At 39.1% G+C, this 15,976-nt stretch overlaps 1 protein-coding gene across 1 annotated transcript in view; it reads left to right on the top strand.

Moving 5' to 3' along the window:
- The window catches only part of TRIP13 (thyroid hormone receptor interactor 13), a 147,341-nt gene that overhangs the window by 59,042 nt on the left and 72,323 nt on the right, over positions 1-15,976 (top strand). The window contains exons 8-9 of the mRNA XM_030190066.1: positions 4,160-4,223; positions 12,204-12,290. Of these exons, the coding sequence (XP_030045926.1) occupies positions 4,160-4,223; positions 12,204-12,290 (151 nt within the window). The remainder of the gene's footprint in view (positions 1-4,159; positions 4,224-12,203; positions 12,291-15,976) is intronic.

A 15,976-nucleotide genomic window follows, 5' to 3' on the forward strand; every position in this document is an offset into this window, starting at 1 on the left:
ATCCTAGATCCATGCACTGATGTCGTTGAGTGGGGACGGGACTGGCCGTATGAAATCATTTCTCTGGAATAGTGTTGTTTGTATTTTAGTAATGTGGAAAAGGAGGAATAAGGGAAAATCCTCCACCATGACATCAGGTTCAGTGGCTTGTCCATTGGACAAACATTTTTCTGCGCTTGAAGGACCAGGTATAATGGTGTCAGTAATTATTCATCCGGATTCTGGAGAATCTATTTAATCTCTGTAGACAGATCTACTCCATTTCCTTCTTTACCACCCACAGTTCCTTGTTGACAGAAGGGGATGCCTCTACTATTCTGGGGTTGGGTTCCCAAACAAGTTTGGGGAAATCCCCTAATCTGAGCCTCTTTCTACAGTACAGTAATTTCTCCTACTTTCATTGCAGTCACTAGTGGAAAAGTCCTTTTCTGAAATCTGGTACATAATCATATAGATGGAGAGCATGTTCAAAATATCTCTGGGACAATTATGCGACTTCACTAAGTTAGTAGTCCTTTGAGAAGTTTTCAGAATTGGGTGGCAGAATGGACATGTTAACTAAGCAAATTAAATTATTAGATCCTCAGATTTTCCTTGTTCAGAATACATAAGTTTCAGGAATTAAGTATAGTGTATCCTTATATTTTAAGTTAAATTTTCTAGAAAATTGAATGAAGTCTTGGAATCTGTTATCCTTTGAAATATTGTTGCAGAAGAAGTATTTTAAAATGATCCTGGGTATTCCTAATTCTGATAATGCCATTATTTAATGTATATCACTGGGCATAAATTGCAAGCAGCAGAAAATGAGGGCGGGCTTGATCAATTAGTTTTATCTGTGGATCTTACAAGGTTCCTTCAAGAATCTCAAGATCTATTTCTCCTAGAGGCACCCTTATCTTTCACATCACAACTTCATAAATTGTTGGTTTTGAAAGCTTGCTTGTTTGTTTTGAGTAAACATGTTACTTTTAGTGGTCAGAAGGTTCAGCTATTTCCTAATGTGGCTCAGGCACACAAATTTAGAGAAAAGGTTTCCTGCAGAACACAGCTCGTATACTGGATGCAGGTGACTCTTCTTTTAAAAATGTCGTTGTAAATGTTGTTTAACCTTTCGAAGGAGTAGTTATATCTTTGTGAACTCAGTTCAATTAGAAAAAAATTGAACATTCTGTGAAACAAGTTTGCTTTAGGTGGTTCGAATTGGGTGGTATACTAGAGGGGAATGGAATAATAATGAAGGTTCTAATTTGTTAGAGGCATCTCCTAGATTTCCCGATGAAAACTGATTTTTCTTTTTTTCTTCTTCCTTAAATTTGGCTGTATTTATGAAGTGAAAAAAAACAGTTGTATTTCCTTTGCTTTTTTATCACATGGATTATTATTTTTTTAATGCTAAATGTACATTGTAAAATAAAATATTGCCTATTTTAGGAGTACAATCAAATTTATTTGCTCTTACATAAGTACATAAGTAGTGCCATACTGGGAAAGACCAAAGGTCCATCTAGCCCAGCATCCTGTCACCGACAGTGGCCAATCCAGGTCAAGGGCACCTGGCACGCTCCCCAAACGTAAAAACATTCCAGACAAGTTATACCTAAAAATGCGGAATTTTTCCAAGTCCATTTAATAGCGGTCTATGGACTTGTCCTTTAGGAATCTATCTAACCCCTTTTTAAACTCCGTCAAGCTAACCGCCCGTACCACGTTCTCCGGCAACGAATTCCAGAGTCTAATTACACGTTGGGTGAAGAAAAATTTTCTCCGATTCGTTTTAAATTTACCACACTGTAGCTTCAACTCATGCCCTCTAGTCCTAGTATTTTTGGATAGCGTGAACAGTCGCTTCACATCCACCCGATCCATTCCACTCATTATTTTATACACTTCTATCATATCTCCCCTCAGCCGTCTCTTCTCTTACTACATGATATTAGCCCCACACCTCCAAGGTACATTTTCCATATTTCAATATTTTACACTTTTAAATAAGTGAAGCCTCACAAGCCCAGGGTACCTATATACTTGGGCAACCCCTTAGCGGGCTATCATCATAGGCTTCAACGCCCTCCGAAAACCACCATCGGAGAAAAAAGATCTTTTTTTTTTTTCCAAGCCAACGTTTCTAGAATACTAAGAGATCCTTTTTCATTTTGCAGAAAATTTGTGCTCTGAGATCATACTTAGAAGATAATGATTTCGTGCTTCTACTATACTCATTTGTTTTAACTTGGTTAGATTATGCAGTAGTAAAGCTAGTCTCATAGGAATCATTGCACAGCTGTCAGGTTAACAGCTGAGTCATGCACCTTCTGGCTTCAAATTATCTTTACAGTTTTAAATTAAGATTCTGATGATAAATTTTCCACACTATGTAAATGAGACTCTTATTCCATGTCTGTCTTCTTGCACTCCCAGATATACTGATGGGAACCTATTGATTATTCCACCACAAAATACAATGTAGTTGGAATTTACCTGTTGTATTATTTAGTTAACCAGGAGCAGTTTCTCTGGAGCTCGTTGCCTATTGTCATTAAAATTATTTACTCTATGTTCAGAACAAAGCTGAAGACACCTAGCCAATTGCACAGGTGTTTGTGGATATGTGATTATACAATCCATAAAATTTGAGATTTTACTGTCCTGTGGTTGATTCACTTTTATCTGTATATTTTGATTTGCATTGTTGGTCATTTACATTGCACTTAATGTTCCAGTTACTGATATATCGTGCCCCGAGTGTTACTGAGTTTTATTCTTTTAACATAGCTTTCGGTTATAATCTGCCTCGTTGTTGTATGGTTTTGTGGTATATCAAATTAAAATAAACTAAGGAGGAGAAGGACTTTTCAACAGGATCTCAGTGCAGTGCTTTTATTCTCCCTAAACTTTGTGGTGCTATTGCTTCTGCTGATGAACTGGGAGATTGGGACAAATGGTGGCAAATCGTTATTTCTTCCTGCACTCCTGTGCTGGTAGAGAGTTAATTTGTACCACAGTTTGCTAATGAGTACCTTTCAGGGAAAGGGAAGAATCAGGGTGAATACTGTCCTCATCAATAGCACATGGATGGAAAAGGTTGCAGGAATCCATAATTCCGTGACCTGAAATGAACCTTAAGTTCAGAATTGGAGCAGTATATTGACAATTCCTCTGATGACTTATTATGTGCTGCCTTGATGTTTAGCTCATGAGGCGACATACTAGATGAAAAAAATGGATAAAGTAAAAGAAAACTTTAAAATGCTGTACACATAAGACCAAATTCTATATAAGGCATTTTAAATGTGCGTTGGAATAACACTCGTAGCGCTATTCTGTAAACTGTGTCTAGAGTAAGACACAGTTTTTACAATAGCACATAGGCCTGGGAAATGCACACATTTAAACTACTGAAAACTTGGTGTAAATGTACGTGCATTCCCCTGAATTCTATAACACTCATATTTTAAGCAAGCTTTAAATGTGTATCATCCAAGGAGGATTTTGAGATCTGACAATGCCATGAAGCTTTCCTTGAACTCAGTAGTACAAACACATAGTGCGGAGAGAGGAGCATCCACCTTTACAGCAGCCGTAACCTTACTATGGAATGCACTCACAAGACATTTACATCTTTGCAGTAACGTGGCTCAATGTAAAAAAAACTTCTGAAATCACGGTTATTTTTGGCAGCATTTTTCTGATTGTTTTACACCCTGTAAGCTGTTATTTCCTTGGCTGATAGAGATTAGGAATGGAGAAATTAAATTTTGTGTCTTGTGTATGGTTATATGTATTGTGTAATCTTATGTGTGATTTTTTGGAAACCACATAGATTTTAGGTGGTATATAAATTTTAAAAATTAATGTGATAATTGGTTATTGGCCAATTATCATGACTAATTAGCTTGTTACTCAGTTGATTATCGTGTGTGAATTGGCAGCGTACACAATTTAACACGCACTACTCACCATGCCTTATATAGAATCCATGGGATAATGCAAAGTTAACATGAATATGAATTCTGTAAGATGACTTCCTTTGCCCTATTGTCATTTCTGATTTCAAAATGCACAATAGCCTACTGAAAAGCAAGTTGTAAGGTAACTTTATATTGAATAAAAGATATGTACTTTCTGCTTTTTAAAAATTTCTTTTTTTTTTTTTTAGGTACAGATATGGACAGTTAATTGAAATCAATAGTCATAGTCTTTTCTCAAAGTGGTTTTCTGAGGTATGTGTTAAATATCAGTTTTACAGTTTTTTTGGGAACTCCATGGTGTAGACATAAGCATTGATAAGAATATTGCATGTTTTCATACCTAAATTAAATTGAGACAGTTTTTTTTTTGGGGGGGGGGGGGGGTTGCCAGTAGTAGTTTAAAATATTAAAGTAGACACTCTTAAAAATAAATTAGTACTCTAATTAAAAGAAAATAATTGGAAAGGATGAGAGATTATGCTAAGGGAGTTAAAGACAGATTTAAATCATAACAAGATTTTTCAAAAAATGTATTCATCAGAGAAGGCATCATAGTCCAGTGAACAGGTAAAATCAAAAATTTATGTCATGAAACTTGTCAAGTTGTAAAAAGAAATAGCTCGGTAGAAGTTTAGGTTGAATTATAAGATGGTGCTCAGAATTCTGAAGAATCATTGGTCAAGGTGATACAGATTACTGATCGAACTGCTCAGAATGACACTAGAGCTGAAAGAATCTCAAACTACCATTGCTTATTATGCTACTTTAACTTGGTAGTAGGCATATAGGTTAAACTGCTGTATCATGTGGAGCAACCTTATTAAATATCTTGAAGCAGATTCTGAGCATCAATAAACCCGTATATCATAAAAACAGATCACTAGCCTGACAGATTTTATTCCTGTGATCTTTCTATTATATGTGTTCCACTTAACTTTATTGTTTCAATAAATGAGGCTGATTGTTTCATGAATTTCTTGGTAGAATGTAACCCCCCCCCCCCCCCCCCCCAAATAGTCAAGAGCATTTAACCAGCCAGGATCAGCACCTGGCCAGTTAAATACCCTATAATTGTCTGAGAATTTTCAGGAAAGGAAGTTTGTCTAGAGTCCCTCTGCACTCTTGCCCAAAGTCTAGACATGAGTTGAGTGGACCGAGTCGGGCACAAACTCGCCTTCTCATGTAGAGTATTTTGTTGAGTCTGATACGGACTGTTCTTGGGTATCTGACATGGAACCAATCTATAGAGTACAGAAGGCTCCCAGATTTGAAAAACAGTGAATCCACTCTCAAAAGGGCAATGATTAATAGAACCCAAGCCTTTGGTTTCTCTGGGTTGGATGCGAGAACTCTGAGGAGGAAGCTTTTTCAGGGCTCTATGCTCATATTCTGCATACAGTCCTACCAGCTGTACTTGAGCATTCACTTGCGGAACTTGTAGCACGCGTAGAGGAGTTTGTGGACACTCTGCCTGCAGAGCAAGTGTAAAGCTCCTTGAATTAGTAGCTAACAAAAGTGTTGAAAGCACGTGGCTCAGGCAACCTATGATCTTTTGATGTGGCATCCAGGGTCTTCACTTTAGGTATCTGCATGTACAGACTCCCCTAGTTGCATGTTTCTGACCTAGAACAGGCAAAACCAAAGAGAGAGCAACCACAACGATGAACAACACTAGTGTGCAATCAAGGCCCTTTATTAAAAGCTGTAGACTTGTAGCAAAAAGGGTGTGATACAGGCTTTTCCTTTTTCTTGTCTGGAAGTTTTGAATGCGCACAATTTTTGGAATTAGTAGCTCTCACTGGTTCTATTCACGGTTTTTAGACTTAGTACAGAGCTGTTGCATTTATGCTGCTTACAATTTTAAACATAAGATATTCAGGATTAATTGCAATAACTGACAATTTGTTTTTGGACTTCTGATGCAGGTCTTAAGGCTGAAACACATCATGTGTTGAGGTCCTTTTGCTACCTACAGCGTTTAATAGAGGACCTTAATTGCACACTTCTGCTGTTTGTTGTTGTAGTTGCTCTTCACCATTTGATTTTGCTTGTTGCTTCAGTTGTAGAGATTGTATCTACTTTTCTTCTCAGACCTAGAACAAAGCATTTAGGAGAAACTGGCAGACTTCCCTTGCTGAGGTGATAATTTTTCTTTTTTTTTTGTGTGTGTTTTGGGGGGGGGGGTGAAGGGGAACTTCTCCAGACCTTTTTTTTTAAATCCTGCTAAGCTAACTGCTTTTTCCACATTCCTAATTTCAAAGTTTAATACATTGAAGAAATATTTTCTCTAATTTGTTTTATGATTAATAATTTTTATTGATTTTTACAACTTAAACAGATACAAACTGTTAAGTGAAATACAGCCTATAAGTATAATGCTATTACAGGAATTCCTTTTCTCATAACATAACATATGGCTTCCTTAGACCCCTATTAGTGAAGAGGGAGGTAGGAATTAGTGAAGATTACATTACATTTATTACAAACATATAAAGAAAATATGTCGCCGTGGTTCTCGTATTTATTCCCAAATCTCTATTGTTGTTTTGAGTCCAGGAAAGATTTAAGCTGATCAGGTACAAAAAACATATTTTGTCTGATTTAACCTTACAACACATTTACATGGATATACAAGAAGGAAGGATCCTCCTAGTTCTATTATTTTTGGCCTCATAGAAAGAAACAATTTTCTCTTTTGTTGTATGACCTTAGTCACATCTGGATAAATCCAGATTTTTTGTCCTCCAAATATATGATTTTTGGATTTAAAATAGAGTTTCATTACTGAGTTCAAATCTTGCTGAAAAACAAATGAAACAATCAGCGTCGCTCTTTCAGTCACATCATCCAATGACTGCTCCAAAATGGCTGTAACATTAAGCATATCTGTAGAATTCTCTCATTCTGCTTTTTTAATTGTATTAGGTAAAAATAAATTTTATTCAATGGAGGAATTGCTTCTTGAGGAAACTTTAGATTTTCTCTCAAAAATCTGGTAAACACTTCTATTGGAGAAACCCCCAAAGGTTTAGGAAAATTAAGCAGGCAAAGATTCAATCTTCTATTGAAGTTCTCCATTTGTTCAATTTTTCTTCTTATTTCTATATTATCTTTTATTACTGCCATTTTGAACTCTGTTGTTTGAATCATCTCTTTTTGTAAAGTCTCTATTTTTAAGGAAGAATCTTGTTTCACAACATTTGTGGAGTCTTTCAATTCTTGCACAGTAGAATTTAAAAGTTTTACCTCTGCTGAGGATTGTCGCAAGGTTGTTTCCATATCCAGTAACTTCAGCCATATCTGACCCAGGCTTACCTCTGATTCTTTCCCCGCAATAGTAGTTGTTACCACAGGTTCGTTAACCCCACTGGGTCCTCCAGCTTCTACCTTTCCGGTTTCTGATGGATTCCCCTCCCGACTCACTGCAGTTGCGGGGCATGGAGGAATCATAAAGTTTGGCGGTGGAGATAGAGATGTTTCCACTTCCAGCGTCGTGGCCACTTCACCGGCTCCACCCGCTATGGAATCCGTCCCACCAACTTGACGAGAGAGAGCGGGGAAGAAGCGCTCCAAGCCAGGCCTCATCGGCGTGGACATCCCAGTAGGTGTGGGAACTATCCGGATGACCCCTTTACGCTTCAAATGAGGCATTCTTTCAAGAAGAAAAGAAAAATTTGGCGAAGCTTAGCTGGAGCTGCTTACAGAGCCTCCGCTCCTGGCGCCATCTTGACACGCCCCCCTCCAATTTGTTTTAAATTTAGTACTTAGTATCAGCATAGATAGAAGAACCCACTCCTGCTTCCTGCACGTCCCAGCAGTCCCAGGACCCTCTCTCCCACCCCCAGCCACAGCAGGCCCAGAATACCCAGCCAGCTTCCCAGTCAAAGCAGGAGATGAGCTTCACTTGCTCCAAAAAAGCTTAGCCACAGTAAAAGTGACTGTCCTGGACAACCTATGGTAATAGGGAGGCTGATATTTTTTCCAAGAAAGATAACTCGTAATCTCAGACTGGTGGGTTTTTCGAATAGTGGGGGGGGGGGGGGGGGGGGGGGGGGGAGGTGAGTTTTATGCCTTTCATTGGCGAGAACCTCCTCCAAATTGCTCACCGAAAGCAGTAACATTCAGCTCTAGGCCATGCTTACAGAGGAACTCTTCTTTTCTACAGGTCCATGCAGTTGAGCCCGTACCACCAGAGGAAGAAGGGAAGGAATTCTATTCCAAGTACTTCCTTGTGCCAAAGAAGATTAGGGGGGAGGATTCCATTCCATCCTAGACCTAAGGGCCTTGAACAAATATTTGATCAAAGAAAAGTTCAGGATGTTTTCCCTGTGCACCCTAATTCCTATGATTCAGAAATAAAAACAGTTGACTGTCCTTTGGACTTAAAGGATCTTTACACCCTCATACAGATTCGCCCTTTTAACTGGAAGTATCTCTGATTTCAAGTAAGGAAGCACCAGTACCACATCCTGCCTTTTAGACTCATGTCCACTCCCATGGTATTCATGAAATGCATTGCCATGGTAACATCGCTACACAGACTGGGAGTACATATGTGTTTTCCCTAACTGGACGATTAGTTGATTAAGAGCACATCCAAGGAAGATGCTCAAGAATTGGTGTAGGGTTCATGGTCAACCTACCCAAAGTCCCAACTCCTTTCCATTCAGCAGTTGGAATACATAGGAACCCTGGTAGTCTCATTTTAGGTTCGCAGCTGTTTCCTGTCACTCCTGCTTCCGTAGTGGGGAGCGGTTGCTGACATCAGCAAGAGGTGGCCATAGTAATCAGCCCACCTCTGAGGCGTCAGAATCCTCCCTGCACTGTGAAATTTGAACTGAGCAATTTGGATTTGCTTCTTCTCTGCGCCCTCTCTAGGGCTTTAAAATCGTTGCAGTTTCGCTGACTAAATTCACAGCTGTTCCCTGTCACTCCTGCTTCCATAGTGAGAGCGATTGCTAACGTTGGCAGGAGGTGGCCATAGTTATCAGCCAACCTCTGAGGCATCACTCCAAAGGGGCATGTCCCTTAGTGTGTCTCTTCATGTGTTGCTTTTTCGGCGTTTGGAGGCATCTCTTCTTTGCTATAGTCTCCCCTTTAGGTCTGTTATCATTATTCTAGCTGAATAATTAATTCACAACTGCCTCTTTTTTATTTTGTTTTCATTATGCTTATCACATATTTGCTTTTGCACAGACGTTGAGTGCTTATTTCAAAGTATTCCTTACAGAATGCTAAGAGTCTTGCTATATTGCTTAATTTCTCTTCTCATTCTATCTAGACATTTAATTCATTCTACTAATGGGTTTGATTCCTATTTTGCTATCCCAGTGATATATCCTACAAGATATTATTATCCTTATTGGTTACCAACTTATGACCAAACGAATCCCTCTGGTTTTACTCCTAGTTATTTTTTGTTGTTGTTACATTTGTACCCCGCGCTTTCCCACTCATGGCAGGCTCAATGCGGCTTGCATGGGGCAATGGAGGGTTAGGTGACTTGCCCAGAGTCACAAGGTGCTGCCTGTGCCTGAAGTGGGAATCAAACTCAGTTCCTCAGTTCCCCAGGACCAAAGTCCACCACCCTAACCACTAGGCCACTCCTCACAACGATCCGAATGTGCCTTCTACTACACATCATACTAAAAAAGGCTCCGAAACCTTTTGTAATAAACACCACTTGATTAAAGTCCCACTTTCAAGCAACTTTACTTGTTCTTATATTTCTCTGTCTGTAGGTTATGTCAGTGCTCAATCGGTTGTTAACAAAGCTGTAATTATTAAAACTTGGATAACTGATGCTCAATTTGATTTTGTTATAATCTGTGAAACTTGTCTACATGCAAAAGATGATCCTATTATTCTAGATCAATGCCCACCCAGTTATTCTGTTCATTTCCCTAGAGCTTAAAAAAAAAAAAAAAGGGAGGTGGTTTAGCTATTATCTATAAATCTTTATTTGAGGTAATTCCAATCTCCTAATCTGGAAATTGCTACTTGTTCTGTATCTTGCGATTCTTTATTTAAACCTATCTGCCTTCTAATGTTATATCATCCTCCTAATTGTTGGAATTTAGTTGAAGCTGGTCTTACTGAATTCATCTCCAATGCATATATTAATGATGATGATATTATGGTTGGTGATAATTTACATCTTGAAAACATTACCAACCAGTACACCAAGAATTTCCTTGAATTTCTTAATGTTTTACAATTCTCTCTTTTTTCAATGGAATGTCCTCTCATGTTAAAGGTAATCAATTAGATATATTAGCAATGAAATTTACAGACCCTACTGCTTTTTTTCATCTCAGATTTTCGTTGGATCCCAATACCTTGGTCAGATCACAGTAGCCTCTTTTTTTAATTGCACTGGAAGGACATTGTCATTCCAAATCCTGAAATTAACTACATTCCTTTAAAACTAGAGGTAAAATTGACCTTTCAAAATTCTGGTCCAATGAGTCATTCAGTGCATTACTTATCTCAAACCCTTCCCTGAATTTCATTCAGCAATTGAATGATGCTTGTAAAGCAGTCCTTGATGTTATTGCATCTGTGACAGTCAAATCTCATCTGAAAAGATTATCTCCTTGGTTCAATGGGGATCTTTTACAAACGAAACATAAATACAGGAGAGAACGGGCTAAGGACAAATCCACTGAACAGTGGATTGCTTAAAAACAAATTTGAAAATCTACAAAGATATTATCTCCAACGTGAAAACTCCTATTATTCCAAATTCATTGGTGATACAGTAGTCAACCTGAGAAAACTTTACTCATTAGTTAATAGTTTATTGGACACTCAATAACCAATTCAACTGATCCCACACCTACTGCTGACCACTTGGCTACTTATTTTAAAGAGTAAATAGTAAAGATCAGACTAAAACGTAACAAGTTCCCTGTTTTTATATTGTAAAATGTAAGGCACTGCAGGATTGTTGAGTTCCTTCAGGTGTACTCAGTCAGACTCAGTGGTAGGATGGCAGGGACTTGTACCCCTACACTTACTGTGTGCTTCTAGTTTGTATAGTTTCATAACTGCTCTTATTTTCTATCTTTTTGCTCAAGATTATAGCGATCTCATCGCTTTTGTGATATTCCCTATTGTCTTCCTTGACATTTTAGTAGTGATAACCCAAATCACTGGATTCCATCCTCACCCCCTTCTTTAGTTTAAATGTCTTGCAGCATATGATCAGAATTTTTCACTTGGGTTGTTATTTTCCTGGATAGTGAAAGGTTTAGCATATTACAAAAGTATAAAATTATTCTATATATGTCCCTTTCTTCAGCCCAGTATGCCTAAACCTTCTTCACACAAGGGTTTTATCTACTTATAGAGCTGGTTATAGGACTCCTTTTCACTTGCTTACCATTAACAGTCAGTAACTCTGAACAGAGCTGCGGTCTCTGCCAAGTGTCCAAGATCCAGTGGTGAGTTTTCTGCCAGGTCACCAACTTTGGATGCTTTGCCTCTTGAACCTGTTTGTTTTTCTCCATTGCAGTTGGATCAGAAGGTAAAACACTCCATCTACCCCCAACCCCAGCTCCAACCCCACACCGTCCACAGCCTGGTACCTTTTTTTCATGTATATATGTTTACCACATTTAAAATCATCTGAAATTGTGGAACTCCCTGACACCTTCTGCAACCAAGTTACTGGACCCTATGTGAATTATAACATGCAGTGTGGATTATAACATCCAGGCCAGAATTATTTATTTGTAGAACTAAATTTGGTTTGCATGCCTGCTAGCTAAGGATTCTGGTAGGTATTTAACCTTTATTATCAAAGGCATTTGCATGGGTGCGCCATTGTGGGTGGGGGTAGGGGAAAATAGCTCACCAGCAGTAATCTATTATGTTAATAAAATTCTTAGTTGTCCTTCTGGTTTCATTTATAATTGTGCTGTTGTCTTTTCAAATGACAACTAAGAATTTTATTAACATAATAGATGACAGTGCTGTCTTAGTGCTACAGATGGCAATTCACGTGCCCCATGGATAAATATAATATTACAAATACTAGAAATATGAATAGATATTTTTTTAATTATACGGTTTAATTTATATTTGGGATTTTTTGCCAGAATCAATACTGATTGGTATTAGATGAAATGACTGGTTCACTGTAGGATGATTTTGCCAACTTTTTCTAGACGACAAATTTAAGAATTGAGTCACTACTCTTAAAAAAAAAAAATGTATTTTTGTTCCTAGAGTGGCAAACTTGTAACCAAGATGTTTCAGAAGATCCAAGAGTTGATTGATGACAAAGATGCTTTGGTGTTTGTACTAATAGATGAGGTATGATATTAACATGTAGGTTTTTTTTTTGGACTGGCATGTGCAACCCTTTTTATGAGGGTCCTTTTACCAAGCTGCAGTAAGTACTAGCGTGTGCTTATCGCAGCTTAAAAGGGAATACTGCAGGGCAAGCTCAAGCGTCCTGTGATAAGTTAAAGGTTAGTGCATGCACACCATGTGATAAAAAATTATTTGTATTTTTACCACGGCAGGGGGCATGTCTAGGGTTGCAGAGAGTGGGTGTTTCTGCAGTAATCAGCTAGTGCAGCTACATTGCCTCGCACTATTTAATGCGTGATAAATGCATCAGCCCTGACTGCCTACAATAACGGTTCACGCACTAATTTTTTTAATGGCCACAGGCTAATTGTGTTCAGTTTTGGAGGCTATATCTTGCTAAGGATGTAAAAAGACCTGAAGCGGTCCAGAGCAGAGTGTCAAAAATGGTATGGGGCTTGCACCAAAAGAGTTATGAGAAAAGACTGGGAGATCTGTATATGTATACACTAGAGGATAGGAGGGACATGGGAGATATGATACAGATGTTTAAATACTTGAAAGGTATTAATATAGAAACATATATTTCCAGAGAAAGGAAAACGGTAAAACTAGAGAACATGAGTTGAGGTTTGCGGGATGGTAGGCTTAGGAGTAATGTCAGAAAATTATTTTTCATGGAAAGGGTGATTGATGCCTAAAATGCAGGCTTGTACGGTCTAAGTCCCGTATAAGCAATCCGGTTTAGGATGGGCTGGAGAGGGCTTCGACAGAAACTCCAGTAATTTGGAACGTGAGGGCAGTGCTGGGCAAACTTTTACGGTCTGTGTCCCGCAGTGACAAGACGGATTTGGATCGACTGGAGTGGGCTTAGACAGCAACTTCAATAACTGAAATGCCAAAGAGTGAGACTGATCAAGTATTTTATATCTGGTTTCATCATGACTTGATAATGAGTGTGACTGACTGTTGGGCAGACTGGATGGACCATTCAGGTTATTATCTGCAACCTTTTACTAAGCTACTATGTAATGGCAACATTAGTGTATGGCTATTAATACAAAAAAATCTGAAAATCAGTCATTTTACTGCTGTGCTAAAAATGGCCTTAACATGAGGGAAAGACCCACGTAAGGGCATGCTAAGGCTAGTTTTTAGTGCTGCTTTGTCAAAGGGCCCCATGATCAGGTAGGTTAGAATGTTCTAAATGCTAAAAGGATATGTCTGTTGCTAGACATTATCCATGCAGCTAAACTTTGAATGCAAGAAGATATAATCATGGAATTTGATAAGAATATATGACTGTGAGGCCAAAACCATTTAACATTCCAAGCATCCACCACCCTTTCTGTGAAAAAGTATTTTCTGAGATTGCGCCTTAATCTCCCACCTCTAGTTCTACCGATTCCCTGTATCTGAAAAGATATTAGTACATTTTTAAGTATTTAAATATCTGTATTATGCCCCCTTGTTCCTCCTTTCTTTGAGTGCACATATTCTGGTCTTTGTCTCTTCTCATACATCTTTTGGCACAAGCGCCATATCATTTTTTTCACCTTCCTCTGAACTGCTTTAAGTCTTTTGATGTCCTTAGTGAGATATAGCTTCCAAAACTGAACACAATAGGTATTAACTACTCCTTTTTTTTTTCCCTACTATTGCTAATCATTTCTATAACACTACTAGAAACAAGGCAGCATTGCTCTTAAACAAATTAAGTTAATTTTTATGGTTTATCAAGCTTTCTCAAAGTACTACACTGCTGTACATGTACAAGCACTCTGCAGTGGGCACTAACACTCCTCTCCTCGCCGATGCTTCTACTGCATGTGCGCTACATGAGAACCTGCATAAAAATAATGATTCCTTGTCATCAAGCAGATGAAGCCATTATGTATGGGTTGTGTCCATCAACCAGCAGGGGGCCTTTTCACAGTGCCTCATGGCCAGCCAGCTCCACTGCCTCTTCAGTATTCTCTATCTCCCCAAGCAGGGTGGGTCTGGGGTCACGATTTGGACCGTGCCTTCCTTCATGCCTAAGGTGGTTTCAGCGTTTCACCTAAACCAGCCTATTTTCTTGCCTTCCTTTGATAATGAGGAGTTTCCAGAATCTTTTGGGCAGTTGCACCTGTTGGATGTGCGCAGGACTCTGCTGCAGTATCTGCGAGTTACCATCTCTTTCAGGATCTATGATCATCTGTTTGTTTTGCTATCAGGTCCTCGCAGAGGGTCTCCAGCGTCTAAAGCCACTATTGCCCGCTGGCTCAAAGAAACTATCTTTTCAGCTTATCTGCTTGCCGGCCGGTCTCTGCCTGTAGCCTTTAAGGTGCATTCTACCAGAGCGATTTCTTCTTCTTGGGCTGAAACTGGAGCACTCTCTCGTCAAGAGATATGCAGTGCAGCAACATGGGCTTCTAAGCTCTCTTTTGCCCGACATTACAGGCTGGATCTGGCTGCTAGGAGGGATGCACGTTTTGGAGCACAAGTGCTAGCGCGTGGTGTGACCTGTTCCCACCCTATGTAGGGATTGCTTTGTTACATCCCATACGTAATGGCTTCATCTGCTTGATGACAAGGAAGGGAAAATTAGGTTCTTACCTTGGTAATTTTCTTTCCTTTAGTCATAGCAGATGAAGCCATGAGCCCTCCCTGTATGATTGTCTGTATGCTGTGAATCTGTTTCAGGTTCTATTCTTGTTTCCTGAAGTTCCTTCCTTGGGAGAAAGTTGGAAAACAGTCTTCAGGATTCTTGTTCACTTATAGGAGGATGAGTCCATTCCCTCCAGTTTATGTTTTGGAGGATGAGTTTATTCCCTCCAGGAGGTTGCGTGTATCCCCTCCAGTTATACAATAAGGAGGACGAGTTTATTCCCTCCAGGAGGATGTGTTCATTCCCTCCTTTTGAGTTCATGCCTTTATTAAGGGGCCATCGTTCGCTGTGAGGAAAGTTCATGTTATTCCCATTGCGGTTTGCCATACTGCTTTGGAAGCTTCAAATACCGAAGAGGCATTGGAGCTGGCTGGCCATGAGGCACTGTGAAAAGTTGAGTGCTCTCTATCTCCCCCCTGCTGGTTGATGGACACAACCCATACGTAATGGCTTCATCTGCTATGACTAAAGGAAAGAAAATTACCAAGGTAAGAACCTAATTTTCCCATATTTTTAAGATGCAGACTTTTGTGCTGCCCAGATCTTATTATACCAATGTTACTAACTTGGAAAAGAAAATGGAAAACATTCTTATTTATGATCTTTACTAATGTGCAGCCCCCAAAGCTAAACACCAACAAGCAAAATATTGACTCCTGCTTTACTGCTGGTGGAGACAAGGATGGAATTTGAACCCAGGAAAGCAAGAGACATGCACAGAGGATCTCTGAGGGACAGGAAGGGGTTGAAGAGCTGAACCGTTAGTAAATGAAAGTTTAAATATTCACCTTCCACCCTTGGAGTTCCATTAAAGTTCATGAAATCTTATAAGGTTCACAATAACTAATAATGTTTCCAGCACAATAAGTCGTAATTGGACCTTTTGCCTAACTGGGAATGGAGGAGGTTCAACTTGGCGCAGACAATCCAAAGTGTTTTATTTTAGCTGGACATGAATCGCCTTTGCATGGCTCATAAAATCTGAGCAAATGAGTGCTAACATTTATCCCTGCTCATGACACCACTCACATTCCACCCA

The sequence above is a fragment of the Microcaecilia unicolor genome, chromosome 1 (assembly GCF_901765095.1).
Source record: "Microcaecilia unicolor chromosome 1, aMicUni1.1, whole genome shotgun sequence".
NCBI classification, from domain to species: domain Eukaryota; kingdom Metazoa; phylum Chordata; class Amphibia; order Gymnophiona; family Siphonopidae; genus Microcaecilia; species Microcaecilia unicolor.